The 27523-nt window shown below is 41.2% G+C and overlaps 1 protein-coding gene across 4 annotated transcripts in view; it reads right to left on the minus strand.

Moving 5' to 3' along the window:
• Positions 1-27523, minus strand: part of PTPN3 (protein tyrosine phosphatase non-receptor type 3) — a 710747-nt gene that overhangs the window by 122489 nt on the left and 560735 nt on the right. For all 4 annotated transcript variants that reach the window (XM_033930629.1, XM_033930631.1, XM_033930630.1 and 1 more), the window contains 2 exons: positions 6472-6562; positions 5175-5236 (listed from right to left, as the gene is read on the minus strand). In XM_033930629.1, the coding sequence (XP_033786520.1) occupies positions 5175-5236; positions 6472-6562 (153 nt within the window). The remainder of the gene's footprint in view (positions 1-5174; positions 5237-6471; positions 6563-27523) is intronic.

Consider the following 27523-nt stretch of genomic DNA (forward strand, 5'->3'; position numbering starts at 1 on the left):
GCTGCATGGAGAGGGGAGGGATGAGAAAGGAACAAAATATTGGACAGAGGGATGGAAGGGAGGGAGAGATGGTGCATGGGGAAGAGGGAGAAATATTGGACATGATGATGGAGGGGTAGAAGAGATGCTGCTTGGTGGGAGATGGAAGAGAGATGTTGGACCTAGGGCACGAGAGAGGGAGGGAGGGAGAGAGAGGGAGGGAGGAGAGGTTGGACAAAAGGGTGTATGAGAAGGAAAGAGAGATACATAGGAGGTAGAGAAGGAGAAAGAGGGAGATGCTGGATCTAGGAGCAGAAGGGAGTGATGGAGAGATGCTGGACAATGGGTTTGAGGAAAGAAAGGGAGAATGCTGGACCATGGGGGAGAGGGCGGGAAGGAAGATTGAAGGGGCAGGGAGATGAGAGGCTATGGCAAACTGTCTCAAACTTTTTTAGCACTGGCACACTAAACGGAGCAAATGTTTTTCACAACACATTATAGTTGAAATTATAAAATTGCAAACCCAACAAAAAATTAAATTTGAGAGTTACTATTCATTTAAAGTTCTTTAAGCTATGTAAGGGTAATTACAACAACAGTGAAACTAAAGTATATAGAATAGAATTGCTAATCAATGCGATGGAAGTGCTTGTTTTTGAGTACAAATTAACACAAAACGCAGCTTGATAGTTGACAAGGAAACACACATTTCATCATCCACCATCTGTAGTCATTCTCAATTTAGGAGTTTAGGGGGGAGGGAATGGGGGAATTCATCAAGGGGCATTAACCAATTTAGGGCTCCTTTTACTAAGCTGCGTTAGGGCTTTAACGGGTGGAATAGCGTGCACTATAATGCTGTGCATGCTAGACGCTAATGCCAGCATTGAGCTGGCATTAGTTCTAGCCATGTAGCGTGGGGTTAGCATGTGCTAATCTGCTGCGTGTGCTAAAAATGCCAGCGCCCCTTAGTAAAAGGAGCCCTTAGTGCCTGCTGTGTTAGCACATGCTAAATGCCCCCTGGGCTTCTTAGTGGTTAGTGCACAATAAATCGGTTAGCGTCCCTTGATGAATTCCCCCCTTTAGTGAAACTAGAAACACAAATGTGTGCACTCGACCAAGTAAAGGTTCAAAGAGGCCAATTTAGGATTCTAGCTGCCAAAGATAGCATTCTAAATCCTTTGAATATCATCCAGTTTGTTTCTAGGTTAACTATATTCTGGCTGTGCAGCTGAGACTTTCAAACAATGGCCTACAGGTGTACTAAAGGGATCAAAGTGTCACCAATTTCAGCAGCTCACTGGTAATGGCATTTGTTATGAACATTGTAAAAATGACTCATTTAAAATTCCAATGTCATGCTTAACCATCTGGTATTCAAAATTGTTATGCCACTGGTATGCATGGTTGTTATCTAAGAAAGAAAATTATATTATATCACTTCCTCTTTACAAAGTTTTTGCTTTATATAGATGGATAGGTGTCATGCCAAGATAAAACAGCTTTATAATAACATAGCATCAGGCTTCTAGTGAAGCAGAGTAGTATATAACAAATTTTCTGACTTCATTATGATTACTGTGTCCATTATTACATTTGGTTTAATGGCCTGTGAAAATGCCTCATAATAAATTGTTATGAAACTAAGGAAGCTGGCTTGTATTGTCAACTTACAGAGGAATAGTTGTTGCAAGATTGGGAAGATGTTTTGGTTTTCCCAAAAAGATTGATTTTAGATCACAGGCATAGAAAGAAAGCAGCTTATTTTGGCCAAAAATTGGGATAATTGGGGAAAATTAGATGAACGCAACACCAATGACTACATGTCTTGTCTGCGATCTGGGATCATTCCCATTACATATTAAATGACAGCAGATAAAGACCTGAACGGTCCATCCAGTCTGCCCAACAATCACACTCATTATACATTCATGGTTAAATTGTCTTTTCTTTTATATTTCTGGGCAATAGGCCATAGAAGTTCACCCCGTACTGTCTTTAGGTTCCTACTGATAAAGTTTCCATTGAAGCTCATGCCAGCCTATCCTAACCATTCATTTTCTAATTATAGAGATCCTCTATATTCATCTCATACTTTTTTAATTCCATCACCATTTTCATCTCCACCATCTCCCTCGGGAGGGCATTCCAGGCATCCACCACCTTCTCCGTGAAAAAGAATTTCCTAAAATTTCTCCTGTGTCTGCTACCTTACAACCTCAATTCATATCCTCTAGTTTTACCATTTTCCTTTCTCTGGAAAAGATTTGTTTTTGTATTAATACATTTGCACAAATCTGGTAAAACAAATCGGGTCTTGGTGCCGTCCAGCTGGCAGGCCGCCTTGTCGAAATGAGGCGGGCCCGCCCCTTCTCGACCCATCCCCGCTCAGCCTAAGGTCTGATTGGCCCAGGCTCTAGAAGCCTGGACTAATCATGCCTTAGGCACCGCCCATCCCCCTAAGCCTAAGGCGTGATTGGGCAAGGCTCTAGGCGCCTGGGACATGACTGTGGCCAATCAGGCCTTAGGCTTAGTGGGGATGGGTGGATCCGCTATGCCTAAGGCCTGATTGGTCCAGGCTTCTAGAGCCTGGGTCAATCAGACCTTAGGCTGAGTGGGGATGGGCCGGGAAGGGGCGAGCCCACCTCATTTTGATGAGGCGGGCCTGCTGGCTGGACGGCACCAAGACCAGTCCAGCCGGTCAACAATTAAGAGGTTAGTTGGGGGGGAGATTAGGGGGGTCATCAGGGAGTGTTAGCGGTGGGGGGCATTAGCGTGGGGGGGTCCGGGGGAGGCATCCTCCAGCAGGAGGGGTTGGGCACCCTCTGCCGGCGATCAGGGGTGTCGGGTGGGAGGCGTCCTCCAGCAGGAGGAGTTGGGAACCCTCCTGCTAGCGATCGGAGTGGGGAGACAGGTGGCCACTATACTTATTGCGGCAGGGAGATCGGCAGTGTCGGGTTGGCGTCATTCCGGCAGGAGGGATTGGGCACCCTCCTGCTAGCGATCGGAGTGGGGAGACAGGTGGCCACTATACTTAATGCGGCAGGGAGATCCCTTGCCGCAATAAGTATAGCGGCGTCTACTTACAATGTAGGCCAGCATTTTGCTGGCCTACATTGTAAGCATTTCTTCCTCTACTAGGGAGATGCATAGGGCCGCCTAGGTTCGCCTAAGGCCCTTAGTCGAGCTTAGGCGGTCTTGCGGGCCTTCCTAGGCTCCTGGAGGCTCCTTCAATACAGGCGGCCTGCCTGGGGAGTATTTAAAAAAAAAAAAAAAACGTGCATCCCAATTGGCTGATTAGACAGCTGTAGGACGCCTACAGCTGCCTAAAATCGGGACGCACTTTGCAGAAACAGGGCCTGAATGCGCATGGAAAGCTTGCACACAAACATCAAACTATGACAGTTCATCACAGGCTGGTAACTAAATAGCACATATCACAGTCGGATTGGGTAGGATGGAAACGGGGTGAGGGAAGGAAGCAATATACATCTTAGAGACCTGTTAAATAAGACAGAAAAGGAAGTCAGGGGTGCATTTAGTATGTGTAATGAGGATCACATTTAGGTGCACATGAACAGGTGCCAATGTGTGCTGGCAGTTCCCCTTGGACAGTGGTATCGGTGCTGGTTTTTAAGTTTCCCCGCTGATTCGGGGGAGGGGCGGATCGCTTGCCTGCAGGATCGAGCTCTTGCCTCTCTCTCCTGCCCGCTGGTATTGGTGCTAATTTTTAAGTTTCCCCGCTGGTATCGGTGCTGATTTTTAAGTTTCCCCGCTGGTTCTGGGGATGGGCGGATCAATTCGCTTGCCTGCAGAGACGGGCTCCTGCTTCTCTCTCCTGCCCATGTGCCTAAGGCCCCACCTACAGGAGGGGCGTAAGGCTACTGGGCCTATTCCGGTTGGCCCAGGCGCCTCAGGCCCCACCTGTGGGCGGGGTTTGAGCTGTCTGGGCCAATCAGGCCTTAAGGCCAGCCATTCCGATGATGGCTGGCCTGTCGGATGGACGGGCTTGGCACCCGTCCGTCCGACCAATGATTTTCAGGTACGGGGAGCCGATCGGGGGTTCGGTCGTGGGGGGGTTGCGTCGAGGGTAGGAGGGCCTGGGATCCCTCCTACCTGTATTTTAGTGGAGGGTGGGAGGTTTTGGCAGGGCAGGAGTGATTGGGCTCCCTTCTGCCCCGATGTCAGCCGGGGGATGGGGGGGGGGTGTGTCACGGTTCACCAGGGCAGGAGGGCTTGGGCTCCCTCCTGCCCGGATCGTTGTAAGGGGGGGATTCTGTAACCGGTGTTGTTTTTGACAGACACCGGTTACAGAATCCAGCTTTTAGGCGAAGGACTGGCTCCTCCTTCGCCTAAAAGCTCTTGTTTTGGGCGTTTGGGACTTAGGCTTTTTTTAGGTTGATTATATGGTGTAAATTTATACGTAGTGGTGGTCTGGGTATTTAAACAGCTGAACGTAGAGGCAGGCCATTATTTTTTTTAAAAACTCCTTTTGGACTTTTTTTTGATAATGAACATTTTCCCTGCTTCTACTTTCAACGTTTAAGGTCTTAGGCCAAAAGGGACTTAGACTTTTTTTTTGATTATGCCCCTCAATATCTTTAAGGAATTTTTTATGCCCCATCATGTTATAGATGGAGAAGAGAAATGAGAGCTGAACATACATACACACATATATAAAACCAGAACACAGACAACAAATAAGTATAACAAAGAAATCAAAACATAACTCAACAGTGGAACTAGCCAAAATAATTGGCTGTCTCATCGCTTTTTCTCATGTGCGGTGGAAATCTTTTACAAATAAGCCATATTAGATATAAATATCATTCAGCATCTATGACAAATAAAAGCCCTACTTAGAAATAATGGAGTTTAGTTTCTGGGTCATATCCAAAGTTCATTATTTCTCCCTCCATGTCCCAAAGATGAAATATGAACAGGGTATTCAGCCATCTCGTAAGCATTCCTTCCCTCTAGAAAGCAAGCTACAATTTTGATTTGTACAAAGCCAAAAAGAAATAGAACATTATGACTTTCCCCCTCTTCTAAAAAGCTGCGCTTGCGGCTGCCGCATGGAAACAGCCCCGAAGCCCTTTAAATCTCTATGGGCTTCGGGGCCGTTACCACGGGGCTTTGGAGAAGAGGGGGTTTATGTACAGTATACATGTCATACAAATTCTGTAGTCTCTTACATTTACATAGTTGGCATTAATGTAATCTTCATTTCCTTGCAATGTTACCCGGGAGACATCATCTGCAGAGAGAAAGAGAACAAGGAAGTATTATAATTATTGAAATACTGACATGCTTTGTTATTAATGTAATGTACCATTAGGACAAATAAGCACAAAAACAGATGTTCAAACACTTGAGGACAGGCATATGAACAGCTGCATTCAGATGATAGACAGTTTTATAAGAAGAAAATTAACTTCATTGTTTTCTAAATTTGAAAAAAAAAAAATCCAGAGATTACATACATCAATCATAAGCCCCGGTACAGCGAGAGAACCAGTTTTAAGGGTATCATAGGTTTTAGGCTCTTCGGGCGAAAAGAGCCAAAGCAAGCTCTCAAGTAGTTCTGTGATATCCATGTATACTAGCTCCAGGCGATTGACAAGGAGGCAGAAATATGCTGGGATTAAGCCTCTGGGGAGCAGAATAATGAGGAAATAATATCTACAAATCAAAGTCAAAGAATATTATATTCTTGAAAAGCTTTAATGATGCCAACAGAAAAATCACAAGGTACTCTTATTCAACTACAAGTGTTAGTGACACAAAGGATTGGGTTTGACACAGCTATATTTTGGCAACGTTCATACAGTTCAAGGTTGATATCACAAATATGCTGTAGTGAGCTTCTATTTTTGTTAAATATGCCATAAAATAACAAATAGCAATTTGTTAGCTTGTGTGCCATTTGTACTGTCAAGTCCAATCCTTTGTACCACTCACACTTGCAACTGAGCAAGAGTACCTTGTGACTTTCTGTTCGCATCATTAAATATTTTCAAGAATATAAGATTCTTTGACTTTGATTTTTAGATATTATTTCCTCACTAGTCAGTTCCCCAGGAGGAAGTACCCACATTAGATACCTTTCTGCCCAAAGAATCAGGACCCCTAAACACTGCAATGCATCAAGATTGTTGTTTGTGGTAACAAAAAAAAGAAAAAAAAAAGAAAAAAGAGAATTTGCCAAACCAACATTACGCAATTTTTCTTTCTGCATATCTAAAGGTTAGTAGTGATAGACCTCTGCTTAGAGAGGAAGCAAGAATGAACTGTAAAATGTGCAGTTTTGGGCCTGGGCCCTGTAGCACTATATGGTTTAATTTTGCAAAAAATATAGATTGAATTTTTCACTCTTGCAGGTTTTTCTGCATGGATTTTACAAGCTGAAGAATGCTGGGTTTGATTAAAGATAGTGGAAAAAATGTGCTATAGGTATTATCACTCAAAACTGAATGTGTTTTGAATACTTACAAGGCAGAACATCTTTATATCTGTTCTTGTCCATGTTTTGGCCAGTCTTTGCATGGGTAATAGCCAACCCTGGCTTCTTTCTGTAGAGTTGCTGAAAAACAGGAATAAGAGGAATATGTTCAATTATGGGCTTTGTCATATGACGTAAAAGATTTACATTTCCAGTATGCTACATTTTAAAACTTCCAACAGCTTTGAAAATCTACCTATTTAAACCACAGATGTGCTCCACGACCTCTATGCACCAGAATGGCTACTGCCTTGATTTTTTCTTCTCCAACTGCTCTATTGCCAGTTTCTGCACCTCAGTTCTTCTCCTCTCTGACCATCATCTGATAACTTTCACAATTCATCACCCTCCCACCCAGACCTGGTCAATCTCCATCAATAAATTTAGGAATCTTCAGGTGATAGACCCTTGCACTCTCTCTATCACTGTTTCATCCCTCTTCTCAACCACGATGTTATGCAAGTCTGTCAATGAGGTTGTCTCTTCCTATAATACAATTCTCTCCTCTGCTCTAGATACCTTCACTCTTACCATTCCATGTTCTGTAAGACATACCAAACCCCAGTCCTGGCTGACCTCTAAAATCCGCTGCTTATGTTCCTGTGTACGGTCTGCTGAAACCCATACTCATGCTGATTTCATACATTTCAAATTCCTGCTTACCTCCTTCCTGTCTAATCTTTCACTTGCCAGACAAGACTACACCATTTGACTCTCTTGGCTCCAATCCTCGCCATCTCTTTGCCACACTGAACTTCCTACTCAAAGTGGCCTCACCTCCAATCCCCCTTTTCTTCCAAGATGACGGCTGGTTCACAAGATTAACCTTGAGTTCTCAACCAGGTCACCTCACCTCTCCTTCCTCCAGTCCATTCTGCCAACCTTCCTTCATCCCCTGCCACCCTTTTCTGAAATCACTGAAGAGGAAACAACACATTTTCTTTTCTCCTACGAACTCACTACCTATTCCTCTGATCCTATGCCCACCCATCTAATCAGCAATTTTTCACCTATTGTCATCCCTTCTATCTGTCGTATCCTCAATCTTTCACTTTCTACTGCAACTATTCCTGATGTATTTAACCATGCCTTTGTTGCACCACTCCTCAAAAAACCCTCACTGAACCCTACCTGCCCTTCCAACTATCACCCCATCTCCCTCCTCCCTTTCTTATCCAAGCTACTTGAACATGTTGTTCACCGCCACTGTCTTGACTTTTGTTCATCTCCAGCTATTCTTGATCCACTTTAATCAGGCTTTTGCCCTCTGCATTCCACAGAAGCTACCCTTGCCAAAGTCTCCAGTGACCTGTGGCTGGCCAGATCCAAAGGCCTCTCTATTCTATCCTCATCCTTCTCAATCTATCTGCTGCTTTTCACACTGTTGACCACCACCTGCTCCTGATATGCTGCCCTTACTTGGATTTCAGGGCTTTGTTCTTTCTTCATTTTCTTCTTATCTCTCCCATTGTATTTTTAGTGCATGCAGTGGTGGAGCCTCCTCCACTGCTAGCCCACTATCAATCAGTGTATCTCAGGTCTCTGTCTTGGAATCTCTTCTTTTTTCCCCAACTATACTCATTCCCTCGGTGCTCTGATCTCCTTCCGTGGTTTTCAGTATCTACTTCGCTACACCAGAAATTTCTACTGGAATCCAGGTCCAAGCCTCAACCTGTCTGTCCGACATTGTTGACTGGATGTTTCACCACCATTTAAAACTGAACATGGCCAAGACCAAGACTGAGCTTATCACCTTTTTCTCTTAAACCCACCTCTCCTTTTCCCATTTTCTATTTCTGTGAATAACACTTTCATCCTCCCTGTCTCATCAACTTGCAATGTCAGAGTCATCTTTGCAAGTTTATTTAAAATTTTCTATCTCGTTCTAGGGAGAACCTTCAGGACAGCTTATAATCTAAAACATAAGAAAATAACAATACAATGTACAAAAATAACCCACACATTATACATAAAATTAGGGTTCAAGGGGAGAAATACATTAAATTGATCAAAGAAAGAAAAAATTAACATTAGGGATATTCTTGTTTTCCAAGATACCAATTGCGCTACCCGCTAATCCTGAGAGCATGCATTGGAGAGAAGATAGGCTTTAACGGTCTGTTGGATTTGTGCAGATAAAGAAAGAGAGAGAAGTCAAACTTGTCATTTTTTTTCTCTACATCATCACCAAAATCTTACCTTTCCTTTCTAATAACACTACTAAAACCCTTATCCACATTCTTATACCTCTTGCCTAGATTACTGCAATTTGTTTCTCACAGGCCTTCCACTAAATCCTTCAATCCATTCAAAATTTTGCTGCACGACTTATATCCCACCGGTGTCAATATGCTCACATTATCCCTCTCTTCGAGTCACTTCATTGGTTCCCTATCCATTTCCGCATACAGTTCAAACTCCTCTTACTGACTTACCAAAACATTCACTCTGCAGCTCCTCAGTATTTCTCCTAGCTCTCAAGTTGCCAAGTTTATTACAATTTTGATTAAATGCAAATCAAGATTTCTAAGTGTTTTACATAAGAACATAAGAAACTGAATTCATGGTTTGGAAAAATTATTCTAGAGGTCTCCTCTTACTTTGCTTTTAGAAAATTATTAAAAACACAACTTTTTGATAGGTTGGTATCTTAATGCATTGCTATTTTTTAACAAGTCTATTTAGATCTAACTGATGTATTTTTATCTGCATTATATGTATCAACTTGTTGGTTAGGTTAGTTTTCAATTGCTTTCTTTCTTAACTCTTAACTAGTTTAGATTCAGCTGACATTTTATTTGGATTACATGCATTATTTTCTTGCCTGTTAGAGGGTATTTCATCTGCACTCTTTTACTTCTAATGTATTTCATTGGCATTATATTGTAATATGCATTATGATTATTGTTAAATTTTATTATTCCAATCTGTTGTATTTCATCTGTATTTTATGTACTTACCCAGTTGTTGTGAACCGCCTAGAACTCTTTTGGTATGGCGGTATATAAGAACAAATTATTATTATTATTAATTGCCGCTGCTGGGTCAGACCAGTGGTCCACCGTGCTCAGCAGTCCGCTCACACGGCAGCCCTCTGGTCAAAGACCAGCACACCCTAACTGAGACTAGCCCTATCTACGTACATTCTGGTTCAGCAGGAGCTTGTCTAACTTTGTCTTGAATCCCTGGAGGGTGTTTTCCCCTATGACAGATTCCGGAAGAGCATTTCAGTTTTCTACCACTCTCTGGGTGAAGAACTTCCTTACGTTCATATGGAATCTATCCCCTTTCAATTTTAGAGAGTGCCCTCTCGTTCTCCCTACCTTGGAGAGGGTGAACAACCTGTCCGTATCTACTAAGTCTATTCCCTTCAGTACCTTGAATGTTTCGATCTGTCCCCTCTCAATCTCCTCTGTTCGAGGGAGAAAAGGCCCAGTTTCTCTAATCTTTCACTGTACGGCAACTCCTCCAGTTATATTAAAAGTTATATTAAAAGGAGAGAGACATAATTTGACAGATTTCCATTGAACAAACATTTGACTAATAGAAACAGGTAGGAAAGGTGGGAGAACTACAAATTTAAAGAAAAGAATACAAAAAAAGGGAGACCACTCTGTTCATCGGGTAAGTCTCTCTCTTATCTGTACCCTTCTCCTCTACTGCTAACTCCAGACTCTGGTCTCTTCTATCTTGCTGCACCATATGCCTGGAATAGACAGCCTGAGTCAGTACATCAAGCTCCGTCTCAGGCAGTATTCAGATCTAGGCTAAAAGTTCACTTTTTCAAGGCTGCTTTTAATTCCTAACTCCTACTCATTTGTAAAGTACCCATGTCTGTTTCATCATTCCCTCTGTGAGAAATTTTGTAACCTCTATTTGTCCCATTTGTCTCTTTTAATAAGATTATAAGCTCTATTAAGCAGGGATTGTCTCTTTCATGTTTAATATATAACGCTGCATATGTCTAGCAGCGCTATAGAAATGATAAGTAGTAGTAGCAGTAGTCTTATAATTTTATCAACTACCGACAATAAAAATTTGCATTTGAAGGTATGGCATATTGTTCAAATATTCGACAGAAGTCTTCTTAAGACAATTAGAGTGGGGGAAATATTAGAAGAATTTGCTAAGTGTAATAGATTCTTCTAAAATCATATGTAGGTATTCAGACATTAAAGTATTATTACTGTTGTGTATTGCATGTATGTTTTACAAGCTATAGGGCAGGGATCTCAAAGTCCCTCCTTGAGGGCCGCAATCCAGTCGGGTTTTCAGGATTTCCCCAATGAATATGCATTGAAAGCAGTGCGTGCACATAGATCTCATGCATATTCATTGGGGAAATCCTGAAAACCCGACTGGATTGCGGCCCTCAAGGAGGGACTTTGAGACCCCTGCTATAGGGGGAAGGGCAGAGGTTGGGCAAAGTTCCTACATGCATATGTAGTTATCAAATATGTACTGTACGTATACCAACAAACCTAGGAAACTAAAAGAATTTGCCTCAGAAAAGAGGTATAGATGTTTACACCGATTTTCTGGTGGGGTAATTTACAAAGGCACATAGGTGCATATGTTATAAAACATGTTTATAGAACAGGTATTATAAACTTTCTCTTAGTGTGTCTGACTCTAGCAAGTGAATGAAACCCCTAAAGTAGTGTCAGTGCCTCCGGCTGTTGTAATTAGATTGCAGGTTTGCTCAAAGTTAGAAGACAGATGTAATACACAATCTGACTGCTAAACTCAGTTTAATTTTCTGAACCTGCAATTCATTCACAGTCAAACTTCACTGCACACCCAATATTTGAAGTAAGCCTGTGAATTCCAATTAGCCAGTGTCTCAGTTCTATGCAATCTTTGAAGAATGGTTGTCAGTTTGAGTTCAGGTTTTGTTTATTAATTTTGAAATACAGCTCATCAGAATAATTACCCAACCTTTAATCGCAACATGGTCATGTTTCGCATATTCCTTAGTAAAATAAATCAAATTCTGTATCTATGCTGATGATGTGCATACCCACTGAACCAGATCTACCCACAGCTTTGAGTAAACTGCCTGCCTGCCTAACCACAACTCAGGAATGGGCAAACAACAACAAACTACCTGAATCCAAGAAACACAGAGATTCTTTGGATTCCTAACACAAGAGGACAAATACCTGACTTCAAAATATCTTTTGGGAAGTATGAACTCTCCCTAAAATCATAGTTCTGAAATCTCGGGATACTGCTAGACTTGTCACTCACTCTGATCCTGCAAATTCAAATTACCTTTAAAAATTGTCTCCATCGTCTTCAGCAGCTACATAATTTCTTCCCATATACACTTCCCCCTCCGTATTCGCGGGGGTTAGGGGCAGAGCCGGTCCGTGAATATGGAAAAACCGCAAATAATATTCGGGCCGGTTCTGCCCTTATCCCCCAGCTATTTTTAGTCCTGTAAGCCCCCCTTAAGTCTTACCTGGTGGTCTAGCGGGTTTTCAGGCAGGACCGATCTTCCCATGCTCCTGCTTCATGCAGATCGCTCACAAGAAATGGCTGCCTTGAGCTCCCGTAGTCTCTCGAGCCATTTCCTGTGAGCGAACTGCACGGGGCGGGAGCGAGGGAAGATCGCTCCTGCCTGAAAACCCGATACACCACCAGGTAAGGCTTAGGGGGGGGGGCTTACAGGGCTAAAAATAGCCCAAAAAATGAAAAAAAATTCAAATAACCGAATCCGTAGATACAGAATTCGCAAATACGGAGGAAGAAGTGTACTGAAAAGACAACTCTGACCACAATAGCCCAAGCCACAATAACATCATGACCAGACTACTACAATGCCCTGTATACTGGCCTAACCAAAACAGAATTTGCATCAGCTGCAACTAATTCAGAATGCTGCAGCACGACTGATAGAAGGGTGCAAGAGGTGCAACCACATCATACCCTTCCTGCACAAACTACACTGGTTACTAGTACCTTACAGGGATAAATTAAAATCTCTATACTTGATTTTCAATGTCCACAGGCAAAATGAGCCAGAAAATTTAAAGAACAAGTTAAACATTTATATATCATCAAGACCTCTGAGGTCCTCTGAAGGAGCATCACTATCTGTACCATCATCAAAAGAAATTATAAGATGTGATACTCGCCAGCCTCCCGTTCTCTGGAATTTACTTCCAGAGGGGTTACATCTAACTCAAAACTTTCTTTACTTCAGAAAGCAGGTGAAAGCCTGGCTCTTTCCCCAAGCCTTTAATACATAGATGATTGATTATATACTCATTCTGCACCCAAACTAGCTTACTAAACACACTAAATCAGCTCCCTATACCTTATTTAACTGTATATATAAGGCGACCATACATCCCGGTATTGGACCGGCCGTCTCGTTGTCCTGACCCACCACTTTGGGATGCCAAAATGTCCCGTTTTCATGGACAGCGTCCCGAAGCTATGTGCGGTGATAATAGGACAGGTGATCGCTTCTCCTCCCTCCAGTGCCGATTCAATCCCCCGTCCGCCCACTGCACCTTCTTCTTGCCGCCCAGAAGTCTTCTTCCCGATGTCAATTCTGACGTCAGAGAGGAAATTCCGGGCCAGCCAGGCAGAAGTGATGTCAGAATTGACGTCGGGAAGAAGGCTTCTGGGCGGCAAGAAGAAGGTGCAGCGGCAGCGGGCAGACAGGGGTTTGAATCAGCGCAGGAGGGAGGGAGGCAGGCGTGACAGGGAGGTAGGTAGGCAGGCTTTGGCACAGCAAGCAGGCTGGTTTCGAGGGAGGGGGTGGAACAAAGGCTGGAAGGCAGCGAGGGGGACATATGAAGGAGGCACTGGGGGGCACTAAGGACATGGGAAGGAGGCACTGAGGGCACTAAGGACATGGGAAGGGGCACTAAGGACATAGGAAGGAGGCACTGGGGGCATTAAGGACACAGGAAGGGGCACTAAGGACATAGGAAGGAGGCACTGGGGGCACTAAGGACACGGGAAGGGGCACTAAGGACATAGGAAGGAGGGAGGGAATAGAAAGGGACAATTGTTGGGCCTGAGTGCAGAAAGAAAGAAATGAAAGAAAGGATGCACAGTCAGAAGGAAACACAACCAGAGACTCATGAAATCACCAGACAGCAAAGATAGCAGAAATGATTTTATTTTCAATTTAGTGATCAAAATGTGTCAGTTTTGAAAATTTATATCTGCTGTCTATATTTTGCACTATATATGTCTATTTTTCTATAGTTACTGAGGAAACATTGCATATTTTAAAGTCATCTGCCTTGACATCTTTGAAAACCCCCCAAATATAAATGATAATTAACATTTTCTCTGAGTATAGTGTGCTTTGTGGTTTTTTAAAATTTTATGTTTACCATTATGAATTAAGATATTATATGTACAAGAAAAATGAATGGAAGAAATTGGGGATGGGGCTAAGGTGGGATTGTGGCAGGATTGGGGAGGCTGATAATTAATAGATGTCCCGTTTTGATGAAAAAAATAAATGGTCACGTTATGTATAAACAACTTTAGCCTCCCATCTGTTTATCCCAACATTCTGCACCAACCACCTTGTCCCCATCTAAAATCTGCATTTGACCCCTCGGCTATAGGATGCGCTATATTATAGAAAACATTAGAACCATATCTATGTTATTTGAATGTTCTGATTTGTGCTTATTAGATGCTTCATAAGTATTATGTATCCCTTTTAATATATATTATACCTCTCTTATTTGAATTTCAGTGCTGTTAAGTATACTGTATTTTTGAATTGTTTCATGGTAGTCCTATTAATAAGTTGCAAGTCACTGATTTTGAATTTACCTTATTCATTGTATTTATATTTGGTATTTTTACTACTATTATGCTTTTAACAAAATTGCAAGTTTTATGTTGAACTATACCTCCTTGGGTGAACAATAAATAAACCAACCAACAATATAAAATTATCCAACGTGTCTCCCAGCTGTTGACTAGTTCTAGGTATAGTTCTGTTTTCCTCTGCAACACTTTTATATCCTTGATATAGACATATCGTATTCCACCAATAGATTTCATTTAGAAAAGTTTTTTCTTCAATTATTTATTATTATTAACATTAATGCTATAACTATCAAGAAATCGAATAACTAGGTGCCCTCTTTGGTTGAAGGGTTCTCCAATCCAAAGGACTTCCAAATTTATGCGAAGCGTTAATTCAGACTCATTTGAGATATTTTCCCCATATATCCATCCAACTGAAGTTGAGGATGTGAGCATATCAAATGCCATAAAATTCCAATTTTGGTTTCCCTCATCCATAAAAACACAAAGGAGAAAAGAATGCTGCACAAAACAACAAAGAAACAGAGATGACCAGAACAAATTTGTCTTACTGTGGTAATGTTAACACAGCCAACATATTTAGTGAAAATAAGACATGTACTGTATATTATACCCAAAAGGACCCAACAAGGGCTATATTTTGGCATGTCTGCCTGAATCAGGGGTCCATCAAAATCTGAAATGTACAATGTCACCTTGTGAATTTGTAAACATGAATATACAACATAAAATGTTAAAAAGAGATTATTCAGTTGGAATATCAGGCATAGTTTTGCATCTGCCACCAAGAGTTCAGCATTTCCATTTCCCATATTCTCTACTCTATTGCCATACCTTCTGCATCCATCTACCGTTCCCCCCCAACTTGCCTACTGAATCCTTCTCCCCTACTTTATATCAGAGGGAGAAGGCCTGTTACTTCCCATACCCCCCCAACCTTTTCGCTTGAGAGACTGGAATTTGAACTTGTACCATATTGTTTTCTGTTCAACCATCCCTTTCTTTCCTCTATGGTGGATAAATCTTAGAATGATCTCTATGAAGCAACATTTGATTTTCCTCAAGAGAAAAGACACATACCATATTGTTCGCTCCATTAGATGCACTTTTCCCCCCCAAAAGTGGGTGGAAATAAGGGTCCGTCTAATGGAGCGAATATCCATAGCACTCTCTCCCCCACCCCCATTAACTGATTTTAATGCTGCCACCCTCCCTTTCTTGTCGGCCCTCTTCCTTCTTCCCCCCCCCCCACAAGGGATGCTGGCTGCCTGGTCCCTGCCGCTTCTGCCGAGAATGGCAGATGCGACTGCCTCCTCTTTTGGTCTCTCGTGGCATAGCGGTGCACCAGGCTGCCTGCCTGGTCCCGCTCTTGCGGGAAGCAGCACGGGTCCATTGTGCCCAGCAGTCCGCTCACGCAGTGGTCCATCAGGTCCAGGACCTGTATAGTAAACCTCTATCTATACCCTTCTATCCCCTTTTCCTTCAGGAAATCATCCAGTCCCTTCTTGAACCCCAATACCGTACTCTGTCCTATCACACCTTCTGGAAGCGCATTCCAGGTGTCCACCACTCTTTGGGTGAAGAAGAACTTCCTAGCATTGGTTCTGAATCTGTCCCCTCTTAATTTTTCCAAATGTAGTTTTCGAAAGTTCGAAGAATCTGTCCCTCTCCACTTTCTCTATGCCCTTCATGATCTTTTAAGTCTCTATCATGTCCCCTCTAAGTCTCTGCTTTTCCAAGGAAAAGAGCCCCAGTTTCGCTAATCTTTCAGCAAATGAAAGGTTTTTCATACCCTTTATCAATCGTGTTGCTCTTTTCTGAACCCTCTCGAGTAATGCCATATCCTTCTTAAGTCACGGCAACCAATACTGGACGCAGTACTCCAGATGCGGGTGCACTATCGCCCGATACAACGGCAGGATAACTTCTTTTGTTCTGGTTGTAATACCTTTCTTGATAATACCTAGCATTCTATTCGCCTTCTTAGAGGCCGCTGTGCACTGTGCCGACGGTTTCATTGTCTTGTCCACTATTACCCCCAAGTCCTTCTCTAGGGTACTTTCACCCATTACCAGTCCTCCCATCGTATAGCTGTACTTCGGGTTTCTGTTTCCTACATGCAAGACTTTACATTTCTCTACATTAAACTTCATCTGCCATCTCGTCGTCCACTCTTCTAGTTTATTCAGGTCCCTGTGTAAGTCTTCACAATCCTCTTTTGTCGTGACTCCTCTAAATTTTATTACTTCGCACTTCGTCCCTGCTTCTAGATCGTTTATAAATACATTAAACAGCAGCGGTCCGAGTACCGACCCCTGTGGTACATCAGTTATAATTTTAAAGATCAAAATACACAATTAAAACTGCATTCACAGTGGAAATCCTGAAAACCCAATTGTTTGGGTGTGCCCCACAGACTAGGTTGAGAACCATTGCAATATAGTATACCATGGAATATGTATAAGTGACATAGAAAACCTAAGGAAAATGATAAAAGATCTTTCCATACCTATTTCTAAGGATGAATTACTGAAATACTTTCTGCTTGCTTTCTCTCTCTCCCCTGGTTTTAGGCTTCTGGCAACCACTTAACCTGAAACAACAATTATAAGAGATGATCTAGACGCCTAGAGTTAGGCGCCTAGACTGGTGTGCCTACCTATCAAGGTGCGTATCTCAATTTTTTAATTGGTTCAATCTGCACTGTGTGACAAACCCAAGTCCATTTCGGGTTTTGTCTATGACAAACACAAGTTCGGTCCGGGTTTTGCCCTAGAGATAGGGAAGAAATACACTATACCCCTATGCAAGAGAGCTGACCAAGTAGAATCACTGACTACAGAACTAGCTGACTAATGTTGGGACAGAGAGTTGGCAACAGATGAGGTATGGCAAGGAAAGGATAGGCTGGAAAGCTGCACACAGTTTAAACCTGTCCTTAAGCCTGCCAGGAGATTGCTACCTTTCCAGCAGCCTATCCCTGTAAGAGTTAAGGCTGGAAAGGAACCTGCACTTAGCCAGATGGAACAAGCCAGTATGTGGAAGGCCCTTCCCCCACCTAGACTAAGGGGGAGTGTCTCTCCACAGCTGAAAATGAGGCAGTGCAGAACACTAGGGGGGCAAGCAGAGTAGAGGCAAGTAGGGGAGAACCTGGCTGAACTGTGGAAAATGGAAGCTGGCCGGAGCCTGAGAGAAAGGGAGATTTTCTCTCCCCAACCTAAGGAGACTAGGGAAACTAACTGCCAGATAGTAGATGCAGAGGAGCTGGCTTCTGCCTCTGAGAGTTGGGAACAAAACCCAAGGGAAGCCATGGACAAGCAGGAGAGTCTGGTAGGACCTGAGGCTTTTCCAATGGATATAAAAAAGCAGTGAGAGATATGTGCTGTGTCTTTGCCTACAATCTCTGAGCCTCCAGGGAAGACAGTGTTTTGCCCTTGAAGGAGATTAGTACCTTTCTCCTTTGTGCCCGAGAGCTTTACTTTTGAGCCTAACAAATGTTTGGAGGTATTTCCCTGTTAGCAGCTAGGCTGAGCAAATTAGTTCCTCCCCCACAGCTGTGCATAATTGATCACAGTAACGTCTCAGCAGGGAAACGTTCTGAGAGCCCTGCACGTTCCCAGAGCCAAGGCTACCCAAAGTAAAACTTCTCCACAGACTTGGCTGTGCTAAGTTTTCCTTATACAACCTGTGCTTCTGAATGTTATGCCTACTTACAGAACAACAGTTTGCTTGGGGAAAGGTTGAGCTGAAGATAAACCATGTGACATGCTTGCCTGCTTTTGTTGCTCAGTTTTTGTTTGGATTTTTTTTTTCTCTGTGCTTTACATGTCCACGAACTGGAAGAGCTGCTGGGGAATAAGCAGCTTAGTAAATGTTCTAAACTTATATTCTTAAAACTATCTGCTCTGGTGAAGAGGACTGTGTCTCAGGATAATGAGAAAGTCCAGAAGCAGGGGACTGAATTATGCTTTACTTACAAAACCTGGACACTAGATTTGAGGGTTTTGTCTCTGGATGAGAAGCTTATGTTTGCCAAAGGTGAATGGTTGTTTGTTTTGAAACTGCTAAGCTGAAGCCTGCATTTTTGCTTTGTGAAACCAGTAACCATAATAAATCTAAGATTTGATGCATTCTGACTTGGACTCTTCCCTTGCATGCCCTTATTAGGCTAATAGTAAGCCAGGTAAAGTCCTGAAGGGTCTCTTGGTGGTAAGGGACATGCCGGGCCAGAGAAATTTGTCACGATCCTGTGGGCTCGCGACGCAGTTCAAGAACGTGAGTGTGACAACTGTTAATTGAAAAGTGCCACTAAAATCCATTAAAAATGCTTAAAAAAAATCATTTAGGCGCCTATAACTTTCGGGTAGAATACCTATACCAAGGTGACTACCCAAATGTAGGTGTGGTTAAAGATAGATTGTGGGTGGACCTTGGGCGTGATTTCTGAGTAGGCGCCTAAACTGGACTTAGGTGCTAGTATTTTAGGCCAAGAAAACCCTGGCCTAAATGGGAGGTGCTTATGATGATGTTGACCGTCTATGACCACCTTCTCAAGTAATGTTCATTTTCCTGCAAAAAATTTGCAAAGTACACCAATCTTTTTTCAATGGTTTGCAAACAAAATATCTATAAACACACATATGGGAAATGTAAATCCAATAGGGCTCATTTGCAAAAAAGATATATGAACAGAATACAGCATAAACCGGCACATGGACATCTTACAAGTCAAAACATCTAAGTGGGCTTTTTTGAAACTGACTTTCTAGACATCTTTCAGGTCATTTTGTCTCCAGTGCATCTAAATCTTAAGCAGGCATGTTAGAGGTGTGTTTTGGGTAGGATTAAGGTAGGCGTAGCACTTGGATGTTTTATAGTGATAAACATTTTAGAAAACACCCAGGGCACAATTTGAACGTTTTGGGCTAGACCTGTTTTAAAAATGAATAAAGGCCAAAAAAGTAGGTTTTGGGGGAGTTTTAGAGGGTTCATCAAACATTATAAGGGAGTTATGGTGAGATGTACTGTATACCTGACCAGTGCCTTCTAAGATGTCCCATTGCTCTGATGACATGTCTGTGTGGCCAGTCCATTCAAAATGCTGGACCCTCCTACATTCAAAAGGCTTGTTTTGGATGTGTTTCATCTTACATTTCAAAAATGGCCAAAAAAGATAAGACGTCGAAAAAATAAAGTTAGACATCTTTTGGGTTTCAAAATGGCCATTTCTTCCGCCTGATATTTGGATGTCTTGCGGGAAACGTCCCAGGTCAGACTTAAATGTTCTATCGAAAACACCCCTCAATGTCTTCTGAGTTGCTCAAATGAAATCATGGTTTGGTGGTTTTTCAGCTAAAAGCTATAAGGTCAAAATACAATCTGCTATCTCAAATAACTGGACCACAACATATGGAGTATCTCAGGGGTCACCATTATCTCTGACATTGTTTAATATATTTTTGTATTTATTAGGGTACACTTTAAAAAAGCTCAGTTATTTTTTTTCATTTATTTATGTCTGTGATATTACAGTTCTTATTCCACGCTGTACAATTGTTGAGAATGATATGGGTAGAACAGTAAGTTGTATGCATTTAATTGACAGTTGGATGTCTAAATTTCAATTGAAGATGAACAAGGAAAAAGCAAAATTATTGATCAATCTACCTAATACAATTTATCAGTATAAAGTATTATCAATTAATAATATCAATTATGAAGTATCTTCTGTCATTAAAATTTTGGGAGATTACTTAGATTGTGACTTGTCCCTAGAGACACATATAAATTTAGTAATAAAACAATCTTTTGCTCTATTCTTGAAGCTTAGATGCATAAGAAAGTTTTTTGAACAACAACACTTTTGGTTATTGGTTCAATTTTTTATTTTTTTAACAATAGTAGATTACTGTAAAATAATCTATTTAAATAGTCCCAGATCATTGTTTTGTAGATTGCAAACATTACAAAACACTGCAATTCAGCTGATTTTTGATCTACGGAACGGGGATAAAATTTCAACTTATACGAGAAGCTGCACTGGCTTCCAGTAGAAACTAAAATTTGGTTTACGTTTTTCTGTTTGTTGTTTAAAAATTATGGATAGGTACCAAAATGCTATGATTAATTTACCTTGTTTTAATAAGGTTGCTCTTCATGACTTGACATATATATATATTTTTTTACATTTCCAAATGTATGCAGAATTAGATATTCTAGAGTTTTTTTCATCCACTTTTGCTTATCAAGCTGCAAAATCATGGAAAAGTCTGCCATCTTCAGTTATCTCAGAGAGTAATTTTAAATGTTTTAGGGAGGCTTTAAAGACGGATTTAATTAAAAAATATGTCTTAAGGTAAGATTATATAGCTTTCTTATAATTATTGTTATTCTTTTAAACTGTTTTTATTTCTTTTGTGAATCACTTTTAACTTGTCATAGGTATTTGCGGTATACAAATAAAGTTTGTATTGTATTTACCACCATAGAAACATAATGGCAGATAAAGCCAAATGGCCCATCTAGGGTGCCCATCTGCAGTAACCATTATCTCTTCCTCTCTCTAAGAGATCCACGTGCCTATCACAAGCCTTCTTGAATTCAGACACAGTCTCTGTCTCCACCACTTCTTCTGGGAGACTGTTCAACACATCTACCATCCTTTCTATAAAAGTGTATTTCCTTAGATTATTCCTGAGCCTATCACCTCTTAACTTTATCCTATGCCCTCTTATTCTGGAGCTTCCTTTCAAATGAAAGAGACTCGACTCGTGCAAATTTACACCACGTAGGTATTTAAATGTCTCTATCATATCTCCCACATTTCCTCTAAAGCAGGAGTGTCAAATGTCAGTTCTCGAGGGCCGCAATCCAGTTGAGTTTTCAGGATTTCCCGAATGAATATCCATGAGATCTATTAGCATAAAATGAAAGCAGTGCATGCAAATAGATCTCATGCATATTCATTGAGGTAATCCTGAAAACCCGACTGGATTGCGGCCCTCGAGGACTGACATTTGACAGCCCTGCTCTAAAGTATACATATCAAGATCTTTAAGTCTTATGACGAAGACCGCACACCATTTTAATAGTCTTCCTCTGGACTGACTCCATCCTTTTTATATCTTTCTGAAAGTGCGGTCTCCAGAAATGTATACAATATTCTGAATAAGGTCTCACCTTTTTCCTATGGCCATACCTCTTCCTTTGCACCCTAGCATCCTTCTAGCTTTCGCTGTCCTTTTCAACTTGTTTGTCCACCTTAAGATCATCATATACAATCACACCCAAGTCCCAGTCTTCTGTTGTGCACATAAGTTCTTCATCACCTAAACCAGGGATGCCCAAATGGTTGATCGCGATCGACCAGATCATCGCAAAGGCAACACGAGTCGATAGCATTGCCGTTGCGATCTTGTTCTTTTTGCCTCCCCGAGCCAGGCCTGGCGCGTATATGCGCCGGACCCACAATTCTTCCCCTCTGACATCAATTCTGACGTCAAAGAGGAAGTTCTGGGCCAGCCTATTTCTTCCTTACTTCAGCTTTCTCCAGTCCTCTGGTACCATTCCTGATTCCAGAGAAGCATTGAAAAGTTCAGTCAGCAGAGGCACCAGAACTTCTCTAAGCACCCTTGGATATACACCTTCTGGTCCCATTGCTTTGTCTACCTTTAATTCAGCTAGCACCTCATGAACACAACCCTTTGAAAATCGATCAGGATCTAACCTTGTCAGCTATTTTTTCTTCCATTTGTATCATTGCTTTCCTGATTACTCGATCAGCCTCTCTCAACATTTCCAGATATTTTTTGCTTGTCTTCCTCTTTCTGCGATTTTTTGTAGTTTATGAAAGGTAACCTCTTATTCCTTACCTTCTCAACTACTACTTTTGATAACCAAAGCGGCCTTCTTTTCCTCTTACTTTTACTTACTTGCCTCACAAAAAAGTTTGTCAATTTTACAGTAACTCCTTTCAGTTTTGCCCATTGCATTTCTACTTCTTCCAGATGTTCCTATCCAGATAATTCCTTGCCGTAATCCCCCATCCAAACAAGTTAGTTTTTTTAAAGTCTACAATCTTTACTTTTGAATGAGCCCTCTCTATTAATATTAAACTGTACCATGCAGTGATCACTGGATGCCAGATGGTCACCCACTGTAACATCAGAAACACTTTCCCCATTTGTAAGCCCTAAGTCCAGTATGACCTCTTCTCGCATGGGTTCCATTATCAACTGCAGAACAGTCCTCCTTGTAGAGAATCCAGGATCTCCCTACTTCTAGAACAGTGTTTCTCAACTTGGTCCTGGAGTACCTCCTTGCCAGTCATGTTTTCAGGATATCCACAATGAATATGCATAAACTTGATTTGCATATACTGCCTCCATTATATGCAAATTTCTTTCATACATATTCATAGTTGGATGTCCTGAAAACCTGACTGGTAAGGGGGTACTCAAGAACCGAGTTGAGAAACACTATTCTAGAAGACCCCGCAATAGGGATACCCCAATCAATACTCGGCATGTTAAAATCGCCTATTGGTAAAACTTCCCTTTTTTTAGATATATTCTGAATGTCTACGATTAAATCTCTGTCCACTTCTTTTGTCTGTGAAGGAGGCCTGTATATCACACCAATGTAATTATATTCGCCATTCCCTCTTTCCAAATTGATCCACAGTGCCTCTTCCTTGCCCTGCAGATTCTGCAATTGCGTGGCTTTAATATGTTCTTTCATTCGGGTCTTTATCTGCCGTCATCTACTATGTTACTATACACAGAAGATTTAGAATCAGAAAATAATATTAAAGATTGAACTAGGCCAGTTACTGGGCAGACTTGTACGGTCTGTGTCTGTGTATGGCCGTTTGGAGGAGGATGGGCAGGGGAGGGCTTCAATGGCTGGAAGGGTGTAGATGGGCTGGAGTAAGTCTTAACAGAGATTTCGGCAGTTGGAACCCAAGCACAGTACCGGGTAAAGCTTTGGATTCTCGCCCAGAAATAGTTAAGAAGAAAAAAAAATTTTTTTTAAAAAAATTTAAATTGAATCAGGTTGGGCAGACTGGATGGACCATTCAGGTCTTTATCTGCCGTCATCTACTATGTTACTAACATATAACACTATTCCCCCTCCTTTTCTTCCTCCCCTGACTTTCCTGAACAGATTATAGCCTGGTATAACTACATCCCAGTCATGATTCTCCGTGAGTCATGTCTCTGTGATCACCACTATATCCAACTCCTCTTCTTCCATCACAGCTTCTAGATCCAGAATCTTGTTTCCCATACTTTGAGAATTAGTATATACTGCTTTCCAGACATTGCCCCTTTTTCCTATCTGTGTAGAGGTATTCGTGATTACAAAAAAAACAGCATACAATGTTTGAATATACATAGCCTCAACAGGTAACCAGTGTAGTTCTACAAAAAGCAGAGATACTCTGTCAAATTTGTGAGCTGAACAAACAAAAATTCCCCAAGGAGTAGACCACTAAGTTCCACTAAGAACAGGGGAAAACCAAAGAAAATCTTCACAAATTCTAATTATCAGTATGTATTACCATCTTTTCCTCTCACATTTTAGCACAGAGCAATGGCACTATTCTCTTATCACTTTCCCTTTCTCTCTCATATGCTGTTTCTGGATGGCCTCTGTTTTCTAATGAGAGTTTTACTCTTCTTCACTTTAGTCTGACTAGCTTTCACCTAAAGCACGTATTTGTCACATTTTCACTTTTACTTTGCTCTTCATTTTGACTTTTCATCACTATTTCCAGTCCATTGGCACAAACCACACATCATAAGTTGTTATTCATTTTACATGTTCATATTAGTGAAGGCCTCTGTAGCTGAAACACGGACCATGTAGGGTCCAGTGACAGAGATGTTTGTGTATCCCCATCAGAGTGAAGATTAATAAAGCACTTTGTATCCTGATCATCAGTTCCACTTTCCTTTTTTCTTCTAAATTTGTGAGCTGCAAATTTTAATCAAACTGCTACATTCTGTATGTCTGCAATTCTTGTCATAAATAATTGTGGCATCCTAGCTATATAATATTACATTAATCAAATTGAGATCATAGTAAAGATGGCCCTATCAATCTAAATAATTCTGGCTACAAATTTATGTGCATTCATTTGGGATTCTTGTCTGAAAATCCTACCTATCCCAAACATACAGTTATAGATAAAGTTTTATTAAATTTGATACACTGCTTAACTTTATATAAAATCACAGTGGTCCCAATACTCAAAGGCAATTAAAATAGGTGCTTAGGAATAGAAAACGGCTCTATCCATATATTTTCAGCGGTTATATTATACTATAAAAGCTATAAAGCTAAAAGCTATAAAGTTCAATATTGTCTTATAAGAAAGGTTTGGAAGAAAAGTCCATAGACTGTTATTGAGAAAGACATGGGCAAAGCTACTGCTTGCCCTGGATCAGTAGCATGGAATATTGCTACTCCTTGGGTTTTGGCCAGGTACTAGTGACCTGGACTGGCCACTGTGAGAACGGGCTACTGGGCTTGATGGACCATTGGTCTGACCCAGTAAGGCTATTCTTATGTTCTTATAAGAGACCTGGATTAGGGGAGGAATAACTGCAGTTCAACATATTATCCAGATAGTGGTTAGTTTAAGCCTAACTAAATGGATAATACCAGGACATTGATCGCACTACATGCATATTTGGTTATCTGAGGCATTTTTGATACACAAGAAAATACTAAGAGGTTGTTTGTGGGTGGCAGACCACCTCTTGTTACAGCTGATGTTGATCCTCTCTAGAGCAGTGGTCTCAAACTCAAACCCTTTGCAGGGCCACATTTTGGTTTTGTAGGTATTTGGAGGGCCGCAGAAAAAAATAGTTAATGTCTTATTAAAGAAATGACAGTTTTGCATGAGGTAAAACTCTTTATAGTTTATAAATCTTTCCTTTGACTAAGTCTTAAAAATAATATTGTAATTTATAGCTAAAGAGACATATGATCAAGAAACTGTTTTATTTTACTTTTGTGATTATGAAAAACATAGCAAGGGCCTCAAAATAGTACCTGGCGGGCTGCATGTGGCCCCTGGGCCGCGAGTTTGCGATCACTGCTCTAGAGTAATATACGTATGTGTTTAATTTAACTTGTGGGCTCATTCCTTTTTTTAATTTAAATTACTTTACTAGTAATCTTCCTTTGCTATAATCTTAGATTCGAATATTGTGATTCTTTGGGCTGATTTATTTGATTGAACTGAATTGGCTTTGTATTACATTTCTTTCTGTTTAGAATTTAATATGTAGTCCTATTTCTCTACAAAGTAGACTTGGAATGTATAATTAAAATTGCATAAATAAAGTAAATTTAAAAAAAAAGCACTGAAACAGTTCAACCATAAAATAAATATTGAAAAATAAAACTGAACTTTACCACTCCAGCTTTCTTCACTTTGCCTTTATCCATTTCATCAGCCACTAATACTACCGGTAGCATAGATGTGGCTAAGTTTCCATATGCCAAAAGGAATAGGACTGGACAAATGACCTTTGAAGAAAAGTTAGACACTAGAGGTAGACCAAAGTTGAGAGTTTGAGAACCACTGTAAAGACTCGCAACAAAGTCATATTTTGACGTTAACTGCCTGCCTCAGGAGTCATGAATCTTGTAGAACCTTCCGCTGTATGTTTCTAATGCTCTCAACACACAAAAGGGATTGAATCAATGCTATATCAGTTTTGTCTCAAACTGCGGGACAACTGCTGAGCAATTCCTCTCCTGCAGGAAAGCTGTACAAATTTTCAATAGACCTTGAGGCATGCATTTCACTACTGTGCTCGCCACAATCTCCTCCTCCACATAGTGACTATTACACTATTAGCAACTCGGAGAAGGAGGAGGTAGCAGCAAGCACACTGGTGAAATGTTTACCTCAAGGTGTGAAGAAAATTTGCACAAGTTTCTTGCAGGAGTGGAACCGCTCAGCAGTTGTCCCGCTGTTTAAGACAAATTTGATATAACAGCACCGTAACAGCATTGATTCATCCCTCTTGTGTGTTGAGGACATTAGAAACATACAATGGAGGGATTTATAAGATTTATGACTCCTTAGGCAGGCAGTTAACACCAAAACAAGGCACCATGTCGAATCTTTTTAAGGTACTTCTCAAGCTCTCAACTTTAGTCTATCTCTGGGGGGTCTACTTTTTTTGGGGAAGGTCATTTGTCCAACCTTACTCCTTTTGGCATTTGGTTCTACATATGGTTAACTCTTCCTTGCTTTTGTAGGTTTACATATACCATTTAGGAAAGACAACAACAAGGCACCACAGAGCATCAGCAACAGTAGAATGAAAACCCAAGACACAAACAAAAGTGCAAAGTATGCAGACTGGCATCACTATACAAAGACACTGATCACAGATAATATAAAATGATATGGTTGGTAGGATCGGACTGCTGGATCACTTGCAACACATATAAACAATGTTAGTGAAAGCAAGTGACGCAGCCTCTTCTGTGCTTGTTCCACGTTTTCTTGAATTCAGTAACTGCCTCCACCACTTCTACTGTGAGGCTGTTTCACACATCCACCATCCTTTTCAAAATAAATATTTCCTTGGATCACCCTATTCTATGCCCCTTCATTCTAGAGCATCTTTCAGTTGAAAGAGGCTCACTTCCTGTACATTTATACCACAGAGGTTTTTAAATATTTCTAGCTCTCCTCTCTTACTTAGTCCAGTGATTTTCCACTTTTATCGTTCTTTTGGAAAAATATGGAATGAAAGAAGTGGAAAATAAGTGTATAGTCCTTGATGAAGACTGCCCCAACGTTGTTGGCTGGGCTGAGAACTTTTCAGTGGCCCCCACGTAAACTATGGGCTCCTTTTACTAAGCCGCATTAGGGCTTTAAGGCGTAGAATTGCACGCACTACATTGCCGCGCACGTGCTAGACCTTAACGCCAGCATTGAGCTGGCGTTAGTTCTAGAAGTGTAGCGCATGGTGTGGCGCGCAGTAATTTCCTGCGTGCGCTAAAAACGCTAGCGCACCTTAGTAAAAGGAGCCCTATATGTACTATGTAAACTGTTTGGGATTTACTACAAAAAGGTGGTGTATCAAGAATCCAACAAACATGTTTTATAAACATCTCTGTGGCAACTACTATATCCAAATCAGCCTCTAGATCCAGAACCTATATCCCATACTATGGGCTTTAGTATACACAGGGGCT

Source organism: Geotrypetes seraphini, chromosome 2 (genome assembly GCF_902459505.1).
Source record: "Geotrypetes seraphini chromosome 2, aGeoSer1.1, whole genome shotgun sequence".
In the NCBI taxonomy this organism is placed as follows: domain Eukaryota; kingdom Metazoa; phylum Chordata; class Amphibia; order Gymnophiona; family Dermophiidae; genus Geotrypetes; species Geotrypetes seraphini.